The sequence below is a fragment of the Geotrypetes seraphini genome, chromosome 9 (assembly GCF_902459505.1).
Source record: "Geotrypetes seraphini chromosome 9, aGeoSer1.1, whole genome shotgun sequence".
In the NCBI taxonomy this organism is placed as follows: domain Eukaryota; kingdom Metazoa; phylum Chordata; class Amphibia; order Gymnophiona; family Dermophiidae; genus Geotrypetes; species Geotrypetes seraphini.
In genome coordinates this window covers 168,597,123-168,616,493 of record NC_047092.1, presented here as the reverse complement: position 1 = coordinate 168,616,493, position 19,371 = coordinate 168,597,123, and the positions used below count along the sequence as shown (strand labels likewise).

At 44.8% G+C, this 19,371-nt stretch overlaps 1 protein-coding gene across 4 annotated transcripts in view; it reads left to right on the top strand.

Moving 5' to 3' along the window:
* The window catches only part of GOLIM4 (golgi integral membrane protein 4), a 114,118-nt gene that overhangs the window by 70,559 nt on the left and 24,188 nt on the right, over nt 1-19,371 (top strand). For all 4 annotated transcript variants that reach the window (XM_033958662.1, XM_033958664.1, XM_033958661.1 and 1 more), the window contains 3 exons: nt 6,257-6,439; nt 9,451-9,813; nt 15,368-15,594. In XM_033958662.1, coding sequence (XP_033814553.1) covers nt 6,257-6,439; nt 9,451-9,813; nt 15,368-15,594 — 773 coding nt within the window. The remainder of the gene's footprint in view (nt 1-6,256; nt 6,440-9,450; nt 9,814-15,367; nt 15,595-19,371) is intronic.

Below are 19,371 nucleotides of genomic sequence, written 5' to 3'. Positions count from 1 at the left end.
AGGTCCCTAGTACCTGTCCAGAACCCAAAGAGTAGCAACATTCCAGCATCTCAAAGAATAGCAATGAGAGCAACATTCCAGAGCTGAGATTGTGATGTCATAATGTCTCATTCCACAGTGCCTCAGAGCCAACCTCATCAGTGATGTCACAGTGGCTTGATTCTTGACCTATACTTGGCACATGTAAGGGTTTAAGAACAGATTAGACTCAAAGGCACCCAACTCATATAACTTCTTAAAGAAAAAGGCAATAGTAATTCACAGCCTCAATATATAAGGGATTACAAACCTTATATACTTAAACCTTTTTCAATTGCAAAATCTCTCACATGATCCTCAGCGAGGCCACCTCCCCACTCAATAAATCTTCATAGTAGGTGGCTTTACACCTCCTCTCGTCATCGGATCCTTATATTTTCTTAAACTTTTTTTGTGCTTGTATTCTTTATAATTTTTTTATATAATTTAATATTTAAATACTTAAATAGTTCATAAATAGTGGCTAAAATAAATTTACTTAGCTTTAGATCAGCTCAATTTCTGGTCTCGGTTCATAGAACGGGGGGGATAACCGACATGTTTCACCCATGTGTTCTGATACGGTTTTTTCAAGGATGGAGAGGAGAATGGTCTGTTCGGAATGGAGTGATTATTTATTGGGAGAGATAACCTTGAAAAAACCGTATCAGAACACATGGGTGAAACATGTCGGTTATCCCCCCGTTCTATGAACTGAGACCAGAAATTGAGCTGATCTAAAGCTAAGTAAATTTATTTTAGCCACTATTTATGAACTATTTATGTATTTAAACATTAAATTATATAAAAAAATTATAAAGAATACAAGCACAAAAAAAGTTTAAGAAAATATAAGGATCCGATGACGAGAGGAGTTGTAAAGCCACCTACTATGAAGATTTATTGAGTGGGGAGGTGGCCTCGCTGAGGATCATATGTCTTGAGAGATTTTGCAATTGAAAAGGGTTTAAGTATATAAGGTTTGTAATCCCTTATATATTGAGGCAGGGTATAAGAACAGCCATACCTGGTCAGACCAAAGGTCCATCAAGCCCAGTAGCCCGTTCTCACGGTGGCCAATCCAGGTCACTAGTACCTGGCAGAGCTGGTTTTGCATTCATTCCATTTAGCTGCAGATATGGACTTCTATCACCTTCGCTAAGTTGTTGGTTTTTTTTTTTTTTTTGTTTCGTTTTATTTATAAGCCGCTTTTCCCAAAGCGGTTTACGAGTATAAACATACATGATAAAAAGTACATATAAGGAACTGGACATAGGGTTTCCTAACAAAGAGATCATACCGTGTGATTAGTGGTGGGACATACTCAAACTCCTGGAAAAACCCCTCGGGAGTACCACAGGGTTTGCCACTATCACCTACACTATTCAACGTCTACATATCATCCTTAGGACACTTACTGCAAAAGCTAAACTTAAACTACTACATATATGCAGATGATATTTCCATTTTAATCCCTGTGAACAGCAGATCAAACGAAACCTCAGAATACATTTCTCATATCATGACCGAAATAGAACATTGGACAATCAACTTCAAACTGAAACTAAACACAGAAAAAACAAAAGTCTTCCTTGCAAGCCCAACAGACAGAATTACCAAAACAATGTTACATATAAAAGACCACAACTACCCGATTACTAAAACAATAAAAATATTGGGAGTCCTACTAGACACACATCTGACAATGGTCGAACACACGAATGTAGTGGTAAAAAAGTGCTTCCTGGCATTATGGAAATTAAAGACCATCAAAAAATACTTTGACCCATTATCATTTAGATTACTAGTGCAATCACTAGTGCTTTCTACTCTGGACTATTGCAATATGGTTTATATGGGTGTACCCCAAAAAACAGTGAGGAAACTTAGAATTGTTCAGAACACAGCAATCCGCTTGATATTTGGATTGAAAAAAGGCGACCATGTCAGCCCCTACTACACACTGCTGCACTGGCTGCCAGTCGAGGCACGAATAATATTCAAGTTCTCTTGCATATGTTTCAAGCTGGTTTGGGGACTGGCTCCTACATACTTGCTATCTCACTTCGTATTACAGTCCCATAAGACAAACCAGAAACTGCAATCTATTTGCATATCCAAGCATTACCGGCATTAAATACAAAACCTTTCTGGATAGAACTTTTATGTACCAAGCAAACAAACAACAACACTGGCTTGACAACTACATTAATGGAGCTAGACTGACCTACGACGCTTTTAGAAAAGTCATAAAAACTGCCTTATTCAACAGATATATCACCTAAACAGTAACTGTTAATCCTATCCTATTCTATTTCTATCCAATGCCCCTCCGAAATTCTTAACAAACTGTATTTTGTAATTTGCTCCTATTTCTAACATGTCCCCTCTGAACTACCAAACAAACTGTACAGTGGTACCTTGGATTACGAGCATAATCCGTTCCAGGAGCTCGTAATCCAAAATGCTCGTTTATCGAAGTGAGTTTCCCCATAGGAAATAATGGAAACTCTCTTTGATACGTTCCCCCCACCCCCCCACGAGAACCGGCATTGCTCCCCCCGAAGGCCACCCCTGTGATCCGGCACCCTCCCCCCTGCGATTTGGCACCCCCTCCCCCGCCACGATTGGGCATCGCCCCCCGCCGCTTCTTACCATTATCTGGGCACCGGCATGTCCTGTGCGTTGTTGCCGGTGCCTGAAGATCTGCCTCCTCTTCTTGCTGGGCCTTGAGCATCTGCGCATGCTCAAGGCCTGCGAGTTCACATCGGAGAGAACGTGAACTCGCAGGCCTTGAGCATGCACAGATGCTCAAGGCCCAGCAAGAAGAGGAGGCAGATCTTCAGGCATTGGCACCAACCCACAGGACATGACGGTGCCAGTGCCCTGGCCCAGAAGACGGTAAGAAGGGGGGGGGGGTGCCGGATCGCAGGGGGGCGCTCGTAAATCGAGCCACGCTCGGTTTCCGAGGCGCTGATTTTGCAAATGTTTTGTTCAAATTTCACTGACTATCTGCATATTGTAACTCGCTGATTGTCCAGCTCTCTTCAAATGTGAACCACCTAGAAGTCGCACGATTATTGGCGGTATAGAAGAATAAAGTTATTATTATATAAACAGTCACACAAATAAGCGACCGGCACCTGCATCTAAATTTCTGTCTTAATGCCCATATTTCATATTACAAAATAAGTGTCTCTTCAATAACTTTTTAAACCCTTTGAGATTACATTGCTTTCTGATATACAAGGGTAGAAGATTCCCTACAGGAGAACATAATCACCCGTGAGGAGTTCAACTCGGGTCCCTTACTGGCGGCACAGACAAATCGCCATGATGGGCAGAGTGCAATTTTGACAAAGGGACATAAGCATGAATAGTACCCACCAGACTTGCTGGGGCCAAACTATTCAAACACAAATATACCATCATAAGCAACCTGAAATGTGTACGATCTTCTAATTTCAGTCAGTATAGCTTGACATAGTATTCGTCGACATGCTCGGTCCTTTCCAAACGGAAGAGGGTTCCAGCCACTGAATTCTGAGCGACCTGTAATGCACTCAACAGATTTCCTGGTAAATAATAATAATAATTTATTTTCTTGCATACCGCCCCACCACCAGTTCTAGGCAGTTTACAACAAAGGAACTGAGACATTTAAGTAAAAATACAATTTCAAGAACACACTGCTACTATATAGAGAATGACACGGGGAAAAAAAATCTGTCCCCGTCACCGGCCCACCATCCTCTGCACCGCCCCGTCACCGCCGATCCCTTCACCGCCCCGTCACCGCCATCCCTTTCACCGCCCCGTCACCGCCACTGCCATCCCATTCACCGCCCCGTCACCGTCCCCGCTGCATCCATATAAGCCTTTTTCCTTTCACTCCCTCCTTCCAATTTGAGCCGGGAACACTAGCGATTGCACGGTCCCCGCGGCCACTACCTGCCTGCCCGGTCGATCCTGGTGTTTGGCCGGCTCTCTCCCTTCTCCTCACCTTGGTTTGTGGGTTTTCTTTTTCGGCAACCTGCGCGCTTTCCCAGGGAGCCGCACACGCGCGGCTGCTCAGTGTTCGATCTTCTGCTCTGCTGCAACTTCCTGTTTCCGGTTGCGTCAGAGCAGAAGATCGAGGCTGAGCAGCGGCGGGTGTGCGCGGCTCTCTGGTAGCGTGCGGGTCGCCGAGGAGGAGGATCTGCTGACGGGGGTGAGGAGAGGGGAGAGAGCTGGCTGGACACTGGAATCGATTGGGCGGGCGGGTGTGAGCTGCGGGGACCGCGCGATCCTTCATGCCTCACTGCGGGGGACAAGACCATTCACCGCCCCGCGGGCGGTGAATGGCCTTGTCCCCGTCGCCGCAGCGACTGCTAGGTTTCTTCCCCGTTTTCGGCGGGTGACCCGCGGCTAAAATGCGGTGGCCGCGGGTAAACCGCCACCGTGTCATTCTCTACTACTATAAATACAACATCAATTAAATACAACATCAATTAAAAGGTACAATTAAAAAACATATCCTAATAAAACCATCGTAAATATGCAATTAAGAATCAACATTCTTGTTTATCAAATAGGTGAGTTTTCAATAATTTCCCAAATGTAAGATAAGAATAAGCTTGGGCAATCGAGGACTCATCCAGGAGTTCATCTTTCCCCGCCTGATATTCCAATGTCCTGTCCAAAAAGGTTTTGTAACGAAAGGCCCTTGGGGTAGGGAAGATGAACATACCCGAATTTCTGGTACATTTTTTTTTAATTAAACAATTTCAGGTAAAATACCAAATAAAAGGGTAATAAACCAAACTCAAAAAACACTCTGGCCTCAAAAGGCCGCCAATGTAGTCTGGCGTAAAAAGGACTGACACAAGGTTACAATAGTCCAAACATGATTGACTGCAAGTGACCCTGAAAGTACCAGGAGACAAGTGTGGTTGAATTCTATTAAAAAGGCGTAATCTGAAAAAAAATATTTTATCAATTCCTGAGCATGACTTTTAAAAGTCAAGTTCTAATCTACCACAACGCCTAAATACTTTACCTCATTGGTGATATTTCATGTCCACTGGGACCATGGATAGGGCTGAGTCTGTAGCTGTGAACCGGATATTCACTCCGTGGGAGGCAGCCCGGCTACCTGCCGTGGCCCAGGACCATATCTGGCCGCCTGCATTGAATATCGAGCAGAGTTCGCTGCCACGGGCTTAGCTGTCCAATCAGCTGACTCGCTAAGGTTAACAACCAAAGACAGACATGCTTTATAGGTGAGTCTGTCTGGTCATGTGCCTTAGCTGGCCAGCCAATGAAAATTGATCACTTGACGTAGCCACCTAGCCCGGTAAATGACTATCTCCTGCTGAATATCGGTGGATAACCAGCCAGGCTCACTGAATATTGGGGGAGGGGAGCGTTTATTCAGTTTTCTGTACAGTTCTCCCAGGGGAGCTCAGAACGATTTACATGAATTTATTCAGGTACTCAAGCATTTTTCCCTGCCTGTCCCTGTGGGCTCACAATCTGTCTAATTACCTGGGGCAATAGAGGAATTAAGTGACTTGCCCAGGGTCACAAGGAACATTGTGGGTTTGAACCTCTCAATCTCAGGGTGGCTGAGGCTGTAGCTTTAACCACTTCGCCACATTCATTAAACACTAGAGGTGGAAAACAATTGCGAAGAACAGGGAATTTCTAAACCCACCTTTGATTACCCCAGCTCCCAGAATTGAAATCCCTTTTGACAATTGCTCCTTTTCTCGTTCGGCACGAAAATAAAAAACCTTCATCTGTCCGAGGTTATGTTTTCATATCGTAAGGTGATTGGTGTTTTCTTCCAGTAACTCAAAAGCCCTAAATGCATGGAAGTAGCTGCAGTGCTTGCTCGGATGCCGTTGCATGGCCTGCGATGTGCTGAGATTCCCCCCCTCCCCCCCCCCTGCACATATCGAGCACTTAAGGCAGGGGTGTCCAATGCCGGTCCTCGAGGGCCGCAATCCAGTCGGGTTTTCAGGATTTCCCCAATGAATATGCATTGAAAGCAGTACATGCAAATAGATCTCATGCATATTCATTGGGGAAATCCTGAAAACCCGACTGGATTGCGGCCCTCGAGGACCGACATTGGACACCCCTGCCTTAAGGGATCTAAAGTGATTGCATTTGGGAAATCTGTCTTGGTTGTGCTTCAGTCACGTGACTAAATTAGCGGCATGCCTGATGGTGGTGATTTTTTTTTTGTTTTAAGGGCCAGATAGAGGAATACAGAGTATTAAAACACACCCTCAAGAAAATGCCGAGTCTTAAGGAAGCTGACGGAACTAAGCATTCTTCACAACAGCGGCAAGCGTGGGAGCGTTTTCGGACTGGTCCCTCTTCACCCAGTACTAAAGCACAGCAGAAAAGCGCAGTTGTTACTGAGCCATATAAGGTAAAAGAGAGACTCGATCCCACCTGATAGGTGAACATTGGCGTCGTTTGGGGCCCTGATTAATCACTCAAACACGGTGTCAGGTCAAAAGCGCGCCGGGACAAAGGCGCGCCCAGACAATTGAGCACAGCGCGCGCCACCGCACCACTCTAAATTACTGTTTTTAGCGCTCCGACGGGGGTGTGTGGGGGGGGAACCCCCCACATTATTTAATAGACATTGCGCCGCGTTGTGGGGGGTTGTAACCCCCCACATTTTACTGAAAACTTCACTTTTTCCCTGTTTTTAGGGAAAAAGTTCAGTTTACAGTAAAATGTGGAGGGTTACAACCCCCCATAACGCCGGCGTGATGTCTATTAAGTAAACTGGGGGGGTTCCCCAACAAAAACCCCCGGCGGAGCCCCTAAAAACTGTAATTTAGAGTGGCACGGCGGCGCGCGCTGCGCTCAATTGTCGGCGCGCGCTTTTGTCTATGAACCCTCAAACACGGAAGATGCAAAGTGGGATTCTTTAGGAACAACCTCAAGTGCAAACTAAAGGCTCCTTTTACTAAGCTGCGTTAGCGCTTTTAGCGCGCACTACGCGGCTAGAACTAACGCCAGCGGCGATGCAGCGCGCGCTAAAACCACTAGCGCAGCTTAGTAAAAGGAGCCCCAAATCCCACTAAAGGGTATTTGAAAGAGATCATGGAATAAAATGGTCTCAGTAACCCGCTTGGTTAGGGATGATTCAATCCCAGGATATCTCAATCCAGTACCAAGTCATTCAGGGTTCAAGATTACCATCACTGACCAGATTACCTCCACCTCCTTATTTGTGTAACCAATTTTTAACGTATCATAATAAATAATTTTATTTTATTTTTGTACTTTTTCTTTTTTTATACACGGCAAATCAACGCTTATCTTAAAGCGTGCAGAGTATTGACCAAGCCCGACGGGGACCCGTTTCGCCGCTAAACGGGGCTTTGTCAATACTCTGGACGCTTTAAGACAGGGGTCTCAAAGTCCCTCCTCGAGGGCCGCAATCCAGTCGGGTTTTCAGGATTTCCCCAATGAATATGCACGAGATCTATCTGCATGCGCTGCTTTCAAAGCATATTCATTGGAGAAATCCTGAAAACCCGACTGGATTCTGGCCCTCGAGGACCGGAGTTGCTCACCCCTCTGATCTAGCCAATAATTTATGCTTGCTAAATAGCTAAATCAATACTAGGTAATCCAGCTAAGCCGTTAAACCAACACTAGATTCAGCTGAATAAACATTTATCCCTGCTGAGCTGCTAATTCAATGGTAGTCAACTATGTCCTCCCTAATCTTGGAAAATCTAGGCATCTAGATTTAGCTGTTGAAAATATGGTCTAAACCAGGGGTCTCAAAGTCCCTCCTTGAGGGCTGCAATCCAGTCAGGTTTTCAGGATTTCCCCAATGAATATGCATGAGATCTATGTGCATGCACTACTTTCAGTGCATATTCATTGGGGAAATCCTGAAAACCCGACTGGATTGCGGTCCTCAAGGAGGGATTTTGAGATCCCTCTGCTTTAAGATAAGTGTTGATTTGCTGTGTATAAAAAAAAGAAAAAGTTAAAAAAAAAAAAATTATGATACGGTAAAAATTGGTTACACAAATAAGGAGGTGGAGGTAATCTGGTCAGTGATGGTAATCTTGAACCCTGAATGACTTGGTACTGGATTGAGATATCCTGGGATTGAATCATCCCTAACCAAGCGGGTTACTGAGACCATTTTATTCCATGATCTCTTTCAAATACCCTTTAGTAGGATTTTGGAGCTCCTTTTACTAAGCTGCGCTGCATTGCCACGTGCTAAACGCTAACGCCAGCTTTGAGCTGGTGTTAGTTCTTGGCGCGTAGCGCAGGGTTACCGCGCATGGCAATGTGTATGCTAAAAACGCTAGCGCATTTTAGTAAAAGGAGCCCTCAGCTTGTACTTGAGGCCCTGATTAATCCCCTCCCTCCCAATTACCCCTTCAGGTTGCTACCATTCACAGATAGTAAATACTCTAATATAAACCTAGATTTTTGGTTCAAAAAATGCCCCAAAGCAGGGGGGTCTTGATTTATATTCCAGTCTTGGTACTGCTACTATTGCACTGCTAGATGTTTGCAGTGCTGTACATTAAACTTGTAAGAGACGGTCCTTGCTCAATAGAGCTTACGATCTAATTAAAACAGCCAAACAGGACAAATAAGGGTTAGGGAGTTTCTCAGAGGGAATGATAAAAACAGACATGGACGCATTGCAGGCCTCTCCCCAGACCTTCCTTAAGCCCTGCTGGTCCGCTTGTGAGCCGCGCAATCTCACTACTCAAAATGGCTGACACACGTTCCCACGGTAACCTCGCAAGGCTGCTGCAAGTTAGCCTTTTTTTCCCCACCCTTTTTTTGGGGAAAAAAAGATTACCTTGGTTTATATTCGAGTATATGGTAATTGTCTAGAATTTATCATTTGCATGTGAAGAGTTAACAATACATAGAACTACCCTGAAGCTCATAATTGTACTTGAGGATTTGGGATCAGTGGTCCAAAGTACTGTTCTGTCAAAAGTGAACTACTGTAATGCACTTTTTTTTAATTTTTTTTAAGACTTCCACAAGTTTTGTTAAGCAGAGCAGCGTTTTGAACCCTTGTTAGTATGGAAGTCAGTTTGATGATTTATTTACACCTCACTCCCTGATGAAATGATTGAAACGGGACTCGCGTTTATTGTTTCTCATCTTAATGAAAATTTATTTTAAAAAACTGACAAAGTAGAAAGTTAAATAAACAAGAATATTATGATATCAAGCAATTGGGATTAATGAGGATTGTAGCCATTCTGAGTTACGTTACCGGATTGGCAGTCTTAAGATTCCTAGATCTCTCTATATATTTGATTAATGCTGCTTTTGGCTGTGCAAGTCATGGTATTCTTATGGTTAGGTCTTTTCTTTCTAATTCATATAAATTCATGGTGTAATCATACTTGTTCTACGTGGGTTTCACAGAATGAGGAGAAACCACGGGACCTGCAGATAAAGGCGCAGCCCGAGTATCCACAGAACAGACTAGATGAAACAGATGTACGTAACCAGCCCAAAAAGGAGGCCGAGATGGAGCATCCCACAGAATCAGATGTCCAACATCAGGCAGAGGAAGCAGAAGAGCACAAGAAAGAACTTGAAGAGGAGGAGATGGAACAGGTTGGACAACCCGAGCGTCTAGTAGAAGAACAGGACCAGGTCCAAGAGGAGCATGAGTGGAAGGCCAAGGAGCAGCATGAACATGGTGTAACAATCCCTCAGTCTGAAGAGAATGGCCAAGAGCACGAAGAAGATACCAATCTTCTGGAGGAGCAGACACATTTCCAGGTACACTTAATGGGATGTTCATTTAGACCAGGTCAAATAAGTTGTCATATTTGAATATGCTTCCCCCTCCCTATTTGCGGTTTCGATGTTCACGGTTTTGATTATCCGCAGTTTTTTTCCCCAGGCTCCCCCCTGAGAATCGCTTGTTGGCATTGAAAAAAATCTGGCCCCGGGACTTGGAGGGAGGCGATCAGAAGCGGCAGGGGGCGATTGGAGGCGGAGGGAGGTGATCAGAGGCGGAGGGGGGCATTTGGAGTATGGACCTTACCTGGTAGTCTAGCGGTGACGCGGGGCAGGAGCGATCTTCCTACACTCCTGCCCCATACAGAACCGTGCTGTGAGTTCCTGTGGTCTCACGAGACTACAACAGGGGAGTTCCTGTTGTAGTCTCATGGGACCACGGGAACTCAGCAGCATGGCTGTGCACGGGGCAGGTGTGTAGGAAGATCGCTCCTGCCTCACGTCACCGCTAGACCACCAGGTAAGGTCCGGGAGTGGGTCAGAGCCAGCCAAAAGTTATTTGCGATTTTTCCCTATTCGCTGGCCAGCTCTGCCCCTAACCTCCACGAATAGGGGGGGAGAAGTGTACTCCATTTTTCCTTAAGGGATGGAAAGTATCATTTTGTAACATTCAATCTCGGTATTCTTATTGCATGAACCATTGTGGTTGTATTGTCAGAGTAAAAATGAAAGTCAACATGCACAACTTGGCAGGTGATGTCCTGTCAGTTGGGCTGAACCAAACGGGCTGAACCAAAAAAAGAGAACAATAATTCCCCCATAGAGAAAAAAGTTAGACAAAGCAGCAGGATGAGCAAAACAGAAGGATCATGGAGACCCGGCTGCCAGTGAGAATCTTTTACTATAGCTAACAGAGCCATTCCAAGGACTCAAATTCAGGCAAACAAAAATCGTTCAGTTGGAGTTATGTATGCCAGTGGTTCCCAACCCTGTCCTGGAGGACCACCAGCCAGTCAGGTTTTCAGGATAGCCCTAATGAATATGCATGGAGGAGATTTGCATGCCTTTCACCTCCATTATATGCAAATCTCCCTCATGCATAGTCATTAGGGTTATCCCAAAAACCCGACTGGCTGGTGGTCCTCCAGGACAGGTTTGGGAAACACTGATGTATGCAGTCCTTTGTTCTGTTGGTTGACACATCCTGCCAGAATTTCAGATTCCTGATGTAGGCATCTTTGCCGAAACATAGTCCAGGCCGAGTCCTTAGAACTTTTGTTAGATATAATAAAGAATTTTCATTGTGAACCAGCTCTCCTTGGTTTTTCTTTTGTTTTGGTCGTTAATGCTGTTAATATATTTAGCCCAATCAACAGAAGAAAAAAAAAATAACATGTTCATGTTTCTGACATCTTCCTTTTATAAAAAGCACCAAATCGGGTGGTCTTTCAGTTGCAAGATAGTTAGAGAGCATTTGTGGCTGGTAGAAAGGGATCTTTGCACTTAAGCTGCATTCACTTACCACATGTTCATTGCTATATTAACAGTGAAGTGGCCATTATGTTAAGTGTTGACTTCATTTTAGCAGTTAATATGAGCTGGGAATAGATGGGCAAGGACTTAAGATGACGGTTAATATGTAGAGATATACTACGTTAATTGTTAGCATGCCAGATAGCGCAGTGCAGTTTTATCGCTGCCTGAAAAGTACGTTGATTAACTGGATGAAAAAAACTGATAGGGAAATGCCCCAGTATTTAAGGCGAAGGTTTTGGAATTACTGTGCGATAATTTGAGCTATTAATGCACAGCAGCGGTAAAATCCTCTATAATAAACCCTAAACGCGCATGTGCACTTACAACAGTGTGATCCCTGCCTCTGTGATTTGTGCCTCCGTGGCCGTGTTCGATTTGCGGCGCTTAATACGGTGGTTTGTCTCTTGTGGAGTGGTGGCGGTGATAAGTGGTGGGGAGAGCAACGGCAGGAGGGTGTCCTTCGGCCTGGACAGGGTGCAGGTGCTACGAGACGTACGGCTGTCGGAAGAGGTGTTTAGTCGAATGAATGAGTCCTCCCATGATGGTAAGAATTACAGGATGTAAATACAGGGAAACAAAGGAGCAGTAAAATGCTGCTGCTGCACAGGGAAGTGGAGGGGGAGATGTGGGAGACAGAAGGGGCCAGAGAGAGAGACAGAAAGACAGACAAAGGGGGCCAGAGAGAGAGACAGAAAGACAGACAAAGGGGGCCAGGGAGAGAGACAGACAAACAGACAGACAAAGGGGGCCAGGGAGAGAGACAGACAAAGGGGGTCAGGGAGAGAGACAGACAGACAAGGGGGGGCCATGGAGAGAGACAGACAGAAAGAAAGACAGACAGACACCGGGAGGGAGAGAGAGATAGAAAGAAAGACAGACAGAAAGCGGCCAAGGAGAGAGAGAAAAAGAAAAAATGATTGTAAATCGCCCAGATACATGTGATGTATATCAAGCCATGAATAAGCTTGAAACTTGTAGGCAATCAGCTGGCACCAGTGCTTCTCCTCTCTGCACGTCTTCCCTGCCGGCACCCCCCCACTGGCAGCTCAGGGCCCGTCTGGAGGGCCTTCGCGCATGCATGGACGTCAATATTTCATCGCGTTGATGTTGCGCACTTCCAGATGCCTCAATCAGATACCAGTGCGTTTAGTGTGCCGCAGCATGGGCGTACTACCCCATCAGTTTGGAGATTGAGATCTTATGTTGCCAAAGATGTTGAACCATTCATTGTTCTGCTCTGGGAGCCCCCAGTTCTGAACTGTCTTAGTACATCATTGCGATCATCGTTTAAAGGCAAACATTTCTTTGCTCTAATTTCTTGTAGCTTTTACTAAATGGTATTAGCAAAAATCTATGAAAGTTCTAAGGTCCTTTTACTCCTGTACATCATGGGTCCTCCTCTCTGTCCCTCCTCCACTCCTTCCACATCACCCCCCTCCTCCTTCCATGCCCCACACCATGCTCACGCCTCTCCCCCGTACCTCTTTAAATCTTCGCCAGTGTCAGCAGCTTCTCCGGCTTGCTGCTTGCATTGGCTTTCCCCCTGATGTCACTTCCTGACCTCGCAACCCGGAAGTGATTTCAGAGGGAGCCAGGCCGGTATGAGCAGAAAGCCATAGTAATTGCTCATTCTGGTGAAGATTTAAAGAGGTATGGGGGGACGGGAAAGAGAGAACTTGGCGTGGGATACAGAGAGGTCTCAGTGCCCCCACCAAGACAATACCTGGGGCAGTCCTCTCCCCCCTCCCCCTTGCTACACCACTGGGTCGTCAACCCAGTCCTCAGGATACACCCAGCTAGTCAGTTTTTCAGGATATCCATAATGAATATGCATGAAAGATTTGCATACAATGGAGGTAGTGTATGTATGTAAATAAATCATCTGCATATTCATTGTGGACATCCTGAAAACCTCATTGGCTGAGTGTGTCCCCAGGATTAGGTTGAGACGTAGAGAATGACCTGGGGACAAATTTTTCCCCGTCGCCGCAGGAACTCAATTTCTCTGTCCTGTCCCATGAGTTTTGTCACTGTTCCTGTCCCATTCTTGTAAGCTCTGCCTTAACTGCCCAAGCCCCGAACACTTAGGATTTTAAAGTGTTTGAGGCTTGTGTAGATGAAGATGGAGCTTAGGCATTGGTGGAATGAGGCATTATGACATCACAATCTGAGCTCTAGAATGTTGCTACTTAGGATTTTAAAGTGTTTGAGGCTTATGCAGATGAGAACGGAGCTGAGGCATTATGACATCACAATCTGAGCTCTAGAATGTTGCTACTTAGGATTTTAAAGTGTTTGAGGCTTGTGCAGATGAGGACAGAGCTTAGGCATCGGTGGAATGAGGCATTATGACATCACAATCTGAGCTCTAGAATGTTGCTACTTAGGATTTCAAAGTGTTTGGGGCTTATGCAGATGAGGACAGAGCTTAGGCATCGGTGGAATGAGGCATTATGACATCACAATCTGAGCTCTAGAATGTTGCTACTTAGGATTTTAAAGTGTTTGAGGCTTGTGCAGATGAGGACAGAGCTTAGGCATCGGTGGAATGAGGCATTATGACATCACAATCTGAGCTCTAGAATGTTGCTACTTAGGATTTTAAAGTGTTTGAGGCTTATGCAGATGAGAACGGAGCTGAGGCATTATGACATCACAATCTGAGCTCTAGAATGTTGCTACTTAGGATTTTAAAGTGTTTGAGGCTTGTGCAGATGAGGACAGAGCTTAGGCATCGGTGGAATGAGGCATTATGACATCACAATCTGAGCTCTAGAATGTTGCTACTTAGGATTTTAAAGTGTTTGAGGCTTGTGCAGATGAGGACAGAGCTTAGGCATCGGTGGAATGAGGCATTATGACATCACAATCTGAGCTCTAGAATGTTGCTACTTAGGATTTCAAAGTGTTTGGGGCTTATGCAGATGAGGACAGAGCTTAGGCATCGGTGGAATGAGGCATTATGACATCACAATCTGAGCTCTAGAATGTTGCTACTTAGGATTTTAAAGTGTTTGAGGCTTATGCAGATGAGAACGGAGCTTAGGCATTGGTGGAATGAGGCATTATGACATCACAATCTGAGCTCTAGAATGTTGCTACTTAGGATTTTAAAGTGTTTGAGGCTTATGCAGATGAGGACGGAGCTTAGGCATTGGTGGAATGAGGCATTATGACATCACAATCTGAGCTCTAGAATGTTGCTACTTAGGATTTTAAAGGATTTGAGGCTTGTGCAGATGAGGACGGAGCTTTCAGGAATGGGGCAGGGTCGGGGAAAAATTTCTCCCGTGTCACTCTCTAGTTGAGAGCCCCTGTTCTAGATCAGTGTTTCCCCAATTGGTCCTGTTGTATCCCCTTGTTAGTCAGGTTTTCAGGATATCCATAATGAACATGCAGGAGACTGGTTAGCATCCACTGCCTCCATTGCATGCACATTTTCATGCATATTCATTGAGGATATCCTGAAAAACTGACTGGCATGAGGGTACTCCAGGACTGACTTGGGAAACACTGATTTAAACTGAACCTGTTGTTTTGAGGCAGATATCTTGCTATGGGAATTTAGCCAGTCCCCAGGCCATATGAAGGACTATGCAAGTGGTGGGGATAACAAATTGCCCCCCTGTCCACTGTCTCCTCCTCTTGGTTGCCACAAAGTGGGTGGTAGAGGATTTTCAGATTTGGCACCAAACGGACCTGAAATCCAAGTGTTGGGGAGGGGGAGAGTCCACCAGGGAGTAATTGCCAGGGGAGGGGAGGCTTTTCAGTTTCATCAGAAACCCAGTGACTAATTTCAGTCGCATATGATTTCAGCAGAAACCAAAAATTATGGGTCTGGGCGGGCTCTAGTGGATGGGAAGGGGGAAACGGGGCAGTTCTGGCTTAGTACAGTACTGATTAGCCCATTTATATCAGGGGGCTTGTAATTGTGCATGCTAGAGCTATAATGCCATAAAAGCAGTGGGACAAAACCGTAACCATAGAACAATAGAGTATGTCGACAAGTGTGGTTGAGAAATTCTACATTGTCAATCTCGTCGCTCTCTCCGGGCAGAGGAGTTCTCCTACAGAGTTGGTGGGGAGACCCAAATCCGCCTACGAGGAGCAGTTGGAACAGCAGCGTCTGATGGCACAGAAGGCCCAGGAAGCCCGCTCGCTGAAGGAACGCCAGGATGCTTTGCGAGAGCACCTGCTGAAGCAGCAACAACTGCGAGAGCAGCAGGTCGCGCCACCTCGACAAACTGAGCACCGAGGACAGCTGCTTCACAGAAGCCCACTAAGGTTTGGGAACTTTTTTTTCCTTCATGTGAGATTCTCTGTTTTTTTTTTTTGTTGTGAGCTGGCACATTTGTTGCAGTGGGACAGATGGGGGGTCCTTTTATCAAGGCGCGGTAGGGGTTTAACGCGCGGAATACCGCACGTTAAACCGTCTGCCGCGCTAGTCGCTAACGCCTCCATTGACGAGGCGTTAGTTTTTTGGCTTGCCGCGGGGGTTAGAGCATGATGAAATGTCCGACGCGCTAACCCTCGTAGCGCGCCTTGATAAAAGGAGCCCAGTGGTGTTACCGAGCAGTTTTTTTCAGGTAATTTGCAGGACTTCTGCCCGACCCCTTTTTAAAAAAAATTTGTTCTGAAGCACAGAGAACGTGAGGTGCTTGTGGAGAGTTTTTCATGCAACTTAAACTGTAATTATGGCTACACTAAACTAAACTAAAGCTTAACTTTGTATACCGAGTCATTATTCTGAGAAGGCTCGACTCGGTTTACAGCAATTAAATAAACCGGAAACGATTTACCAATGATAAATAAACTAAACTAAACCTTAGGTTTGTATACCGCGCCATCTCCACAAGCGTAGAGCTCGGCACGGTTTACAGGGTTAGGTTGAAAAGGAGCTACAATGAAGGATTATAGGAAAGGAGCTAGGAAGATAAAGAGGGACAGGGAACCAAACAGCGGGAAGTGTTAGATTTTTGAAAAGAGCCAAGTTTTCCAGTGTTTGCGGAAGGATTGGAGGGAACTTGAAACTCTGAGCGGGGATGTGAGGTTATTCCAAAGTTCTGTGGTTCTAAAGGGGAGGGATGTTCCTAGTTTTCCTACGCGGGATATACCTTTTGTAGAGGGGAATGATAGTTTCAGTTTTTGGGAGGATCTAGTGGAATTAGGGTTAGAGGAATTCCAGAAGAGTGGGATAACGGGAGGGAGGATGCCATGTAGGATCTTGAAGGCTAAACAGGCACATTTAAAGAGGACTCTGGAGTGAACTGGGAGCCAGTGAAGTTTGGACAGGAGTGGGGAGACGTGGTCGAACTTGAATAGAAGATAATAGCAAAATTTCAAAAGAATTAATTTTCAAAATATTTGGCAAATAGTGTAGTTTTTAAAGATTTATGGAAAAATTGAAATGAACTGGAACTCCTTAAAAAAAAAAAAAAAAAGGGGAGATCATTCCAGAGTTGAGAGAGTTTAAAGACCAAAGATTGACTGAAGATCTTGACTCCTTTAATCCCTTTTTTAGAAGGAAGGGAGAGTTTAAATTGTTGGATACCTCTTGCAAAGGAAAATCGGTAAACGTTCCAAAATAAAGGAATAAGAGGATTAAAGACACCATGTAGAATTTTAAAAGAAATACAAGCGCACTTAAATTGAATTCTAAAATGAAGACTCTGAAGCAAAGGGGTCACATGGTCAAAGTTACGTTTTCCAAAGATCAGCTTCGCAGCCATAAATTACCCCATAGAGCTTAGAGGTGCGCACTATTTTTCTCAAAGAATCTCAAAATAAGCAAAAAGATTATTAGAGTGGCTTCAAAAAATTGCTTTTGTAAAACAGTTGTGTTGTATTTTTATTACTACCAGATTAAATACACTTATTTCTAATCTATCTAAGCTAATCTTCCATTTGTGAGTCGCACATACCTATACAGCAGTGGTTCCCAAACCTGTCCTGGGGGACCCCCAGCCAGTCAGGGTTTCAAGATATCCCTAATGAATATGCATGAGAGAGATTTGCATATAATGGAAGTGACAGGTATGCAAATCTCTCTCATGCATATTCATTAGGGATATCTTGAAACCCTGACTGGCTGGAAGTCCCCCAGGACAGGTTTGGGAACCACTGCTATACAGGCTCAAGGCGACAGATCAAAAAGGAAGGGTAAAGAAGTGGGGGAAGGGGGCATGGAGAAGAAAGAGGAGGGACCTAGTTATAAGGGCCTTGGAGGTGACACTGATTGGATCATATTGATTAGAGTGAATTTTCACCGTGTCTCATCACTAGTCCCATTTTTTAAAATTTTATTTTTCACAAAAAAATATGTTTAAAGTGCTTAAGGTACTTAAAGTACAGTTCTTTGTTTCTTTATAGCTCCGTAATTTATACAGTGTAGGAGAGTAGCTTATAAGACTTGGTAGCAAAATAGCTTCTGGAATAGCTTAGAAAACTTAGCTGTGGTCGTGTCGGTCGGGGAGGGAATGATACTGCCGACACGATCGTGTTTTGCCAGAGAGGCTGTTTCAAGGCGCACTCCCCCGACAATTAAATATACTGCTGTTCAGAGACACGGTGAAAATTATTTCTCGCCAATATAGTCCAATGAGGTCACCTCTGAAGTCCTTATAAGTAGGAAATAAGTGTACAGTGTTCCCCCGTGAATTCGCGGTTCACGAATCGCAGACTCAGTAATTCGTGGAATGCTCCGACCGCCTCTTCCTGTACTAGTTGGGCTACACCAATCAGGAGCTGCGTGTCAAAGCAGCTTCTGATTGGTGTAGCCTGACTTTAGTAACACGAAGAGGCAGTTGGAGTATACCGGGTATGATTTACTGTACCGCCGGCACCTCAGCTGCCCTCTCCTGTCTCTTGATATACTCAAAACCGCATTTGCGGTTTTTCAAAATTTGCGGGTGTTCGTGGAATGGAACCCCAGCGAATTTCGGGGGGGAGTACTGTATTTAATCTGGTAATAATACAACTGCAGTGCAACTGTTTTACATAAGCATAAGAACCTAACGGATGTAGCGGTATATAAGAAATAAATTACATTACATTACATTACATAAGCAATTCTTTGAAACCAGTATAAATGACCCCATGCCATTTTCCCTGTGAAGTGTTAATGCTTTTTAGAGAGCTGGGTGCAGTGGTTAGAGCTACTACAGCTTCAGCACCCTGAGGTTTTGGGTTCAAACCCCACACTGCTTCCTGTGACCTGGACAAGTCGCTTAATCCTTCTATTGACCCCAGCTACATTAGATAGATTTTGAGCTCACTGGGACAGATGGGGAAAGTGCTCGAAGTACCTGTATGTATAACCTAATTACTTTCCATTGATGTAAAGCTGATCATAGCACCTGAAAAGCTCACTTGAAAGAAGATCTGGTTTCTCTGCCATCTCCTGTGTCCCATCCTCCCGGGGAAGACTCATGGTGGGGATGTGAACAGGCAGAGAGTGATCACAGGCCTTGCAGGGGGTAGGAGGGGGGTCAGTTTCAGCCAAAAGTGTGCTGGTACTTTTGGCCAAAATTTAAAGCATGTCCAAACACAGATTCCAGGCCAGTTTTGGTGTCGAACCCAAAATTTGTTCTGTAAATTCAGTATTTGACACAGCCTTTGTTTTACCCCCAGAAATACATAAATTAATAAATAGAAAAAAATAAAAAGGCGCTGGTTCCCGGAGCGCTTTACAGGAGACGTTGATTGTCACTTTAATCAAATGTGTTCTCTCTTCTCCCCCCCCTCTCCTCCCAGTAATTGATTCCAGTTCTGTTCTGCAGACTCTGCATTTGGTTCAACAGGTATTTTTTTTTCTCTGCTGGTTGTGAGTTACTTTGGCCAAAATCCACTGCCCCACACTGATAACATAGAAACATGATGGTAGATAAAGGCCAAATGGCTCATCCAGTCTGCCCGGAGACGTAATCCAGGCGGGATATGCTAGAATCCGGGTAGCGATTGCTCAGCAGAGCTTCATCAGGAGCTGGCTACCTGTAACCACCAATAAACATTTTCATTTAAAGTCACCTTTTTTCTTTTTTTTTTCCTTTTTCACTCATTAAG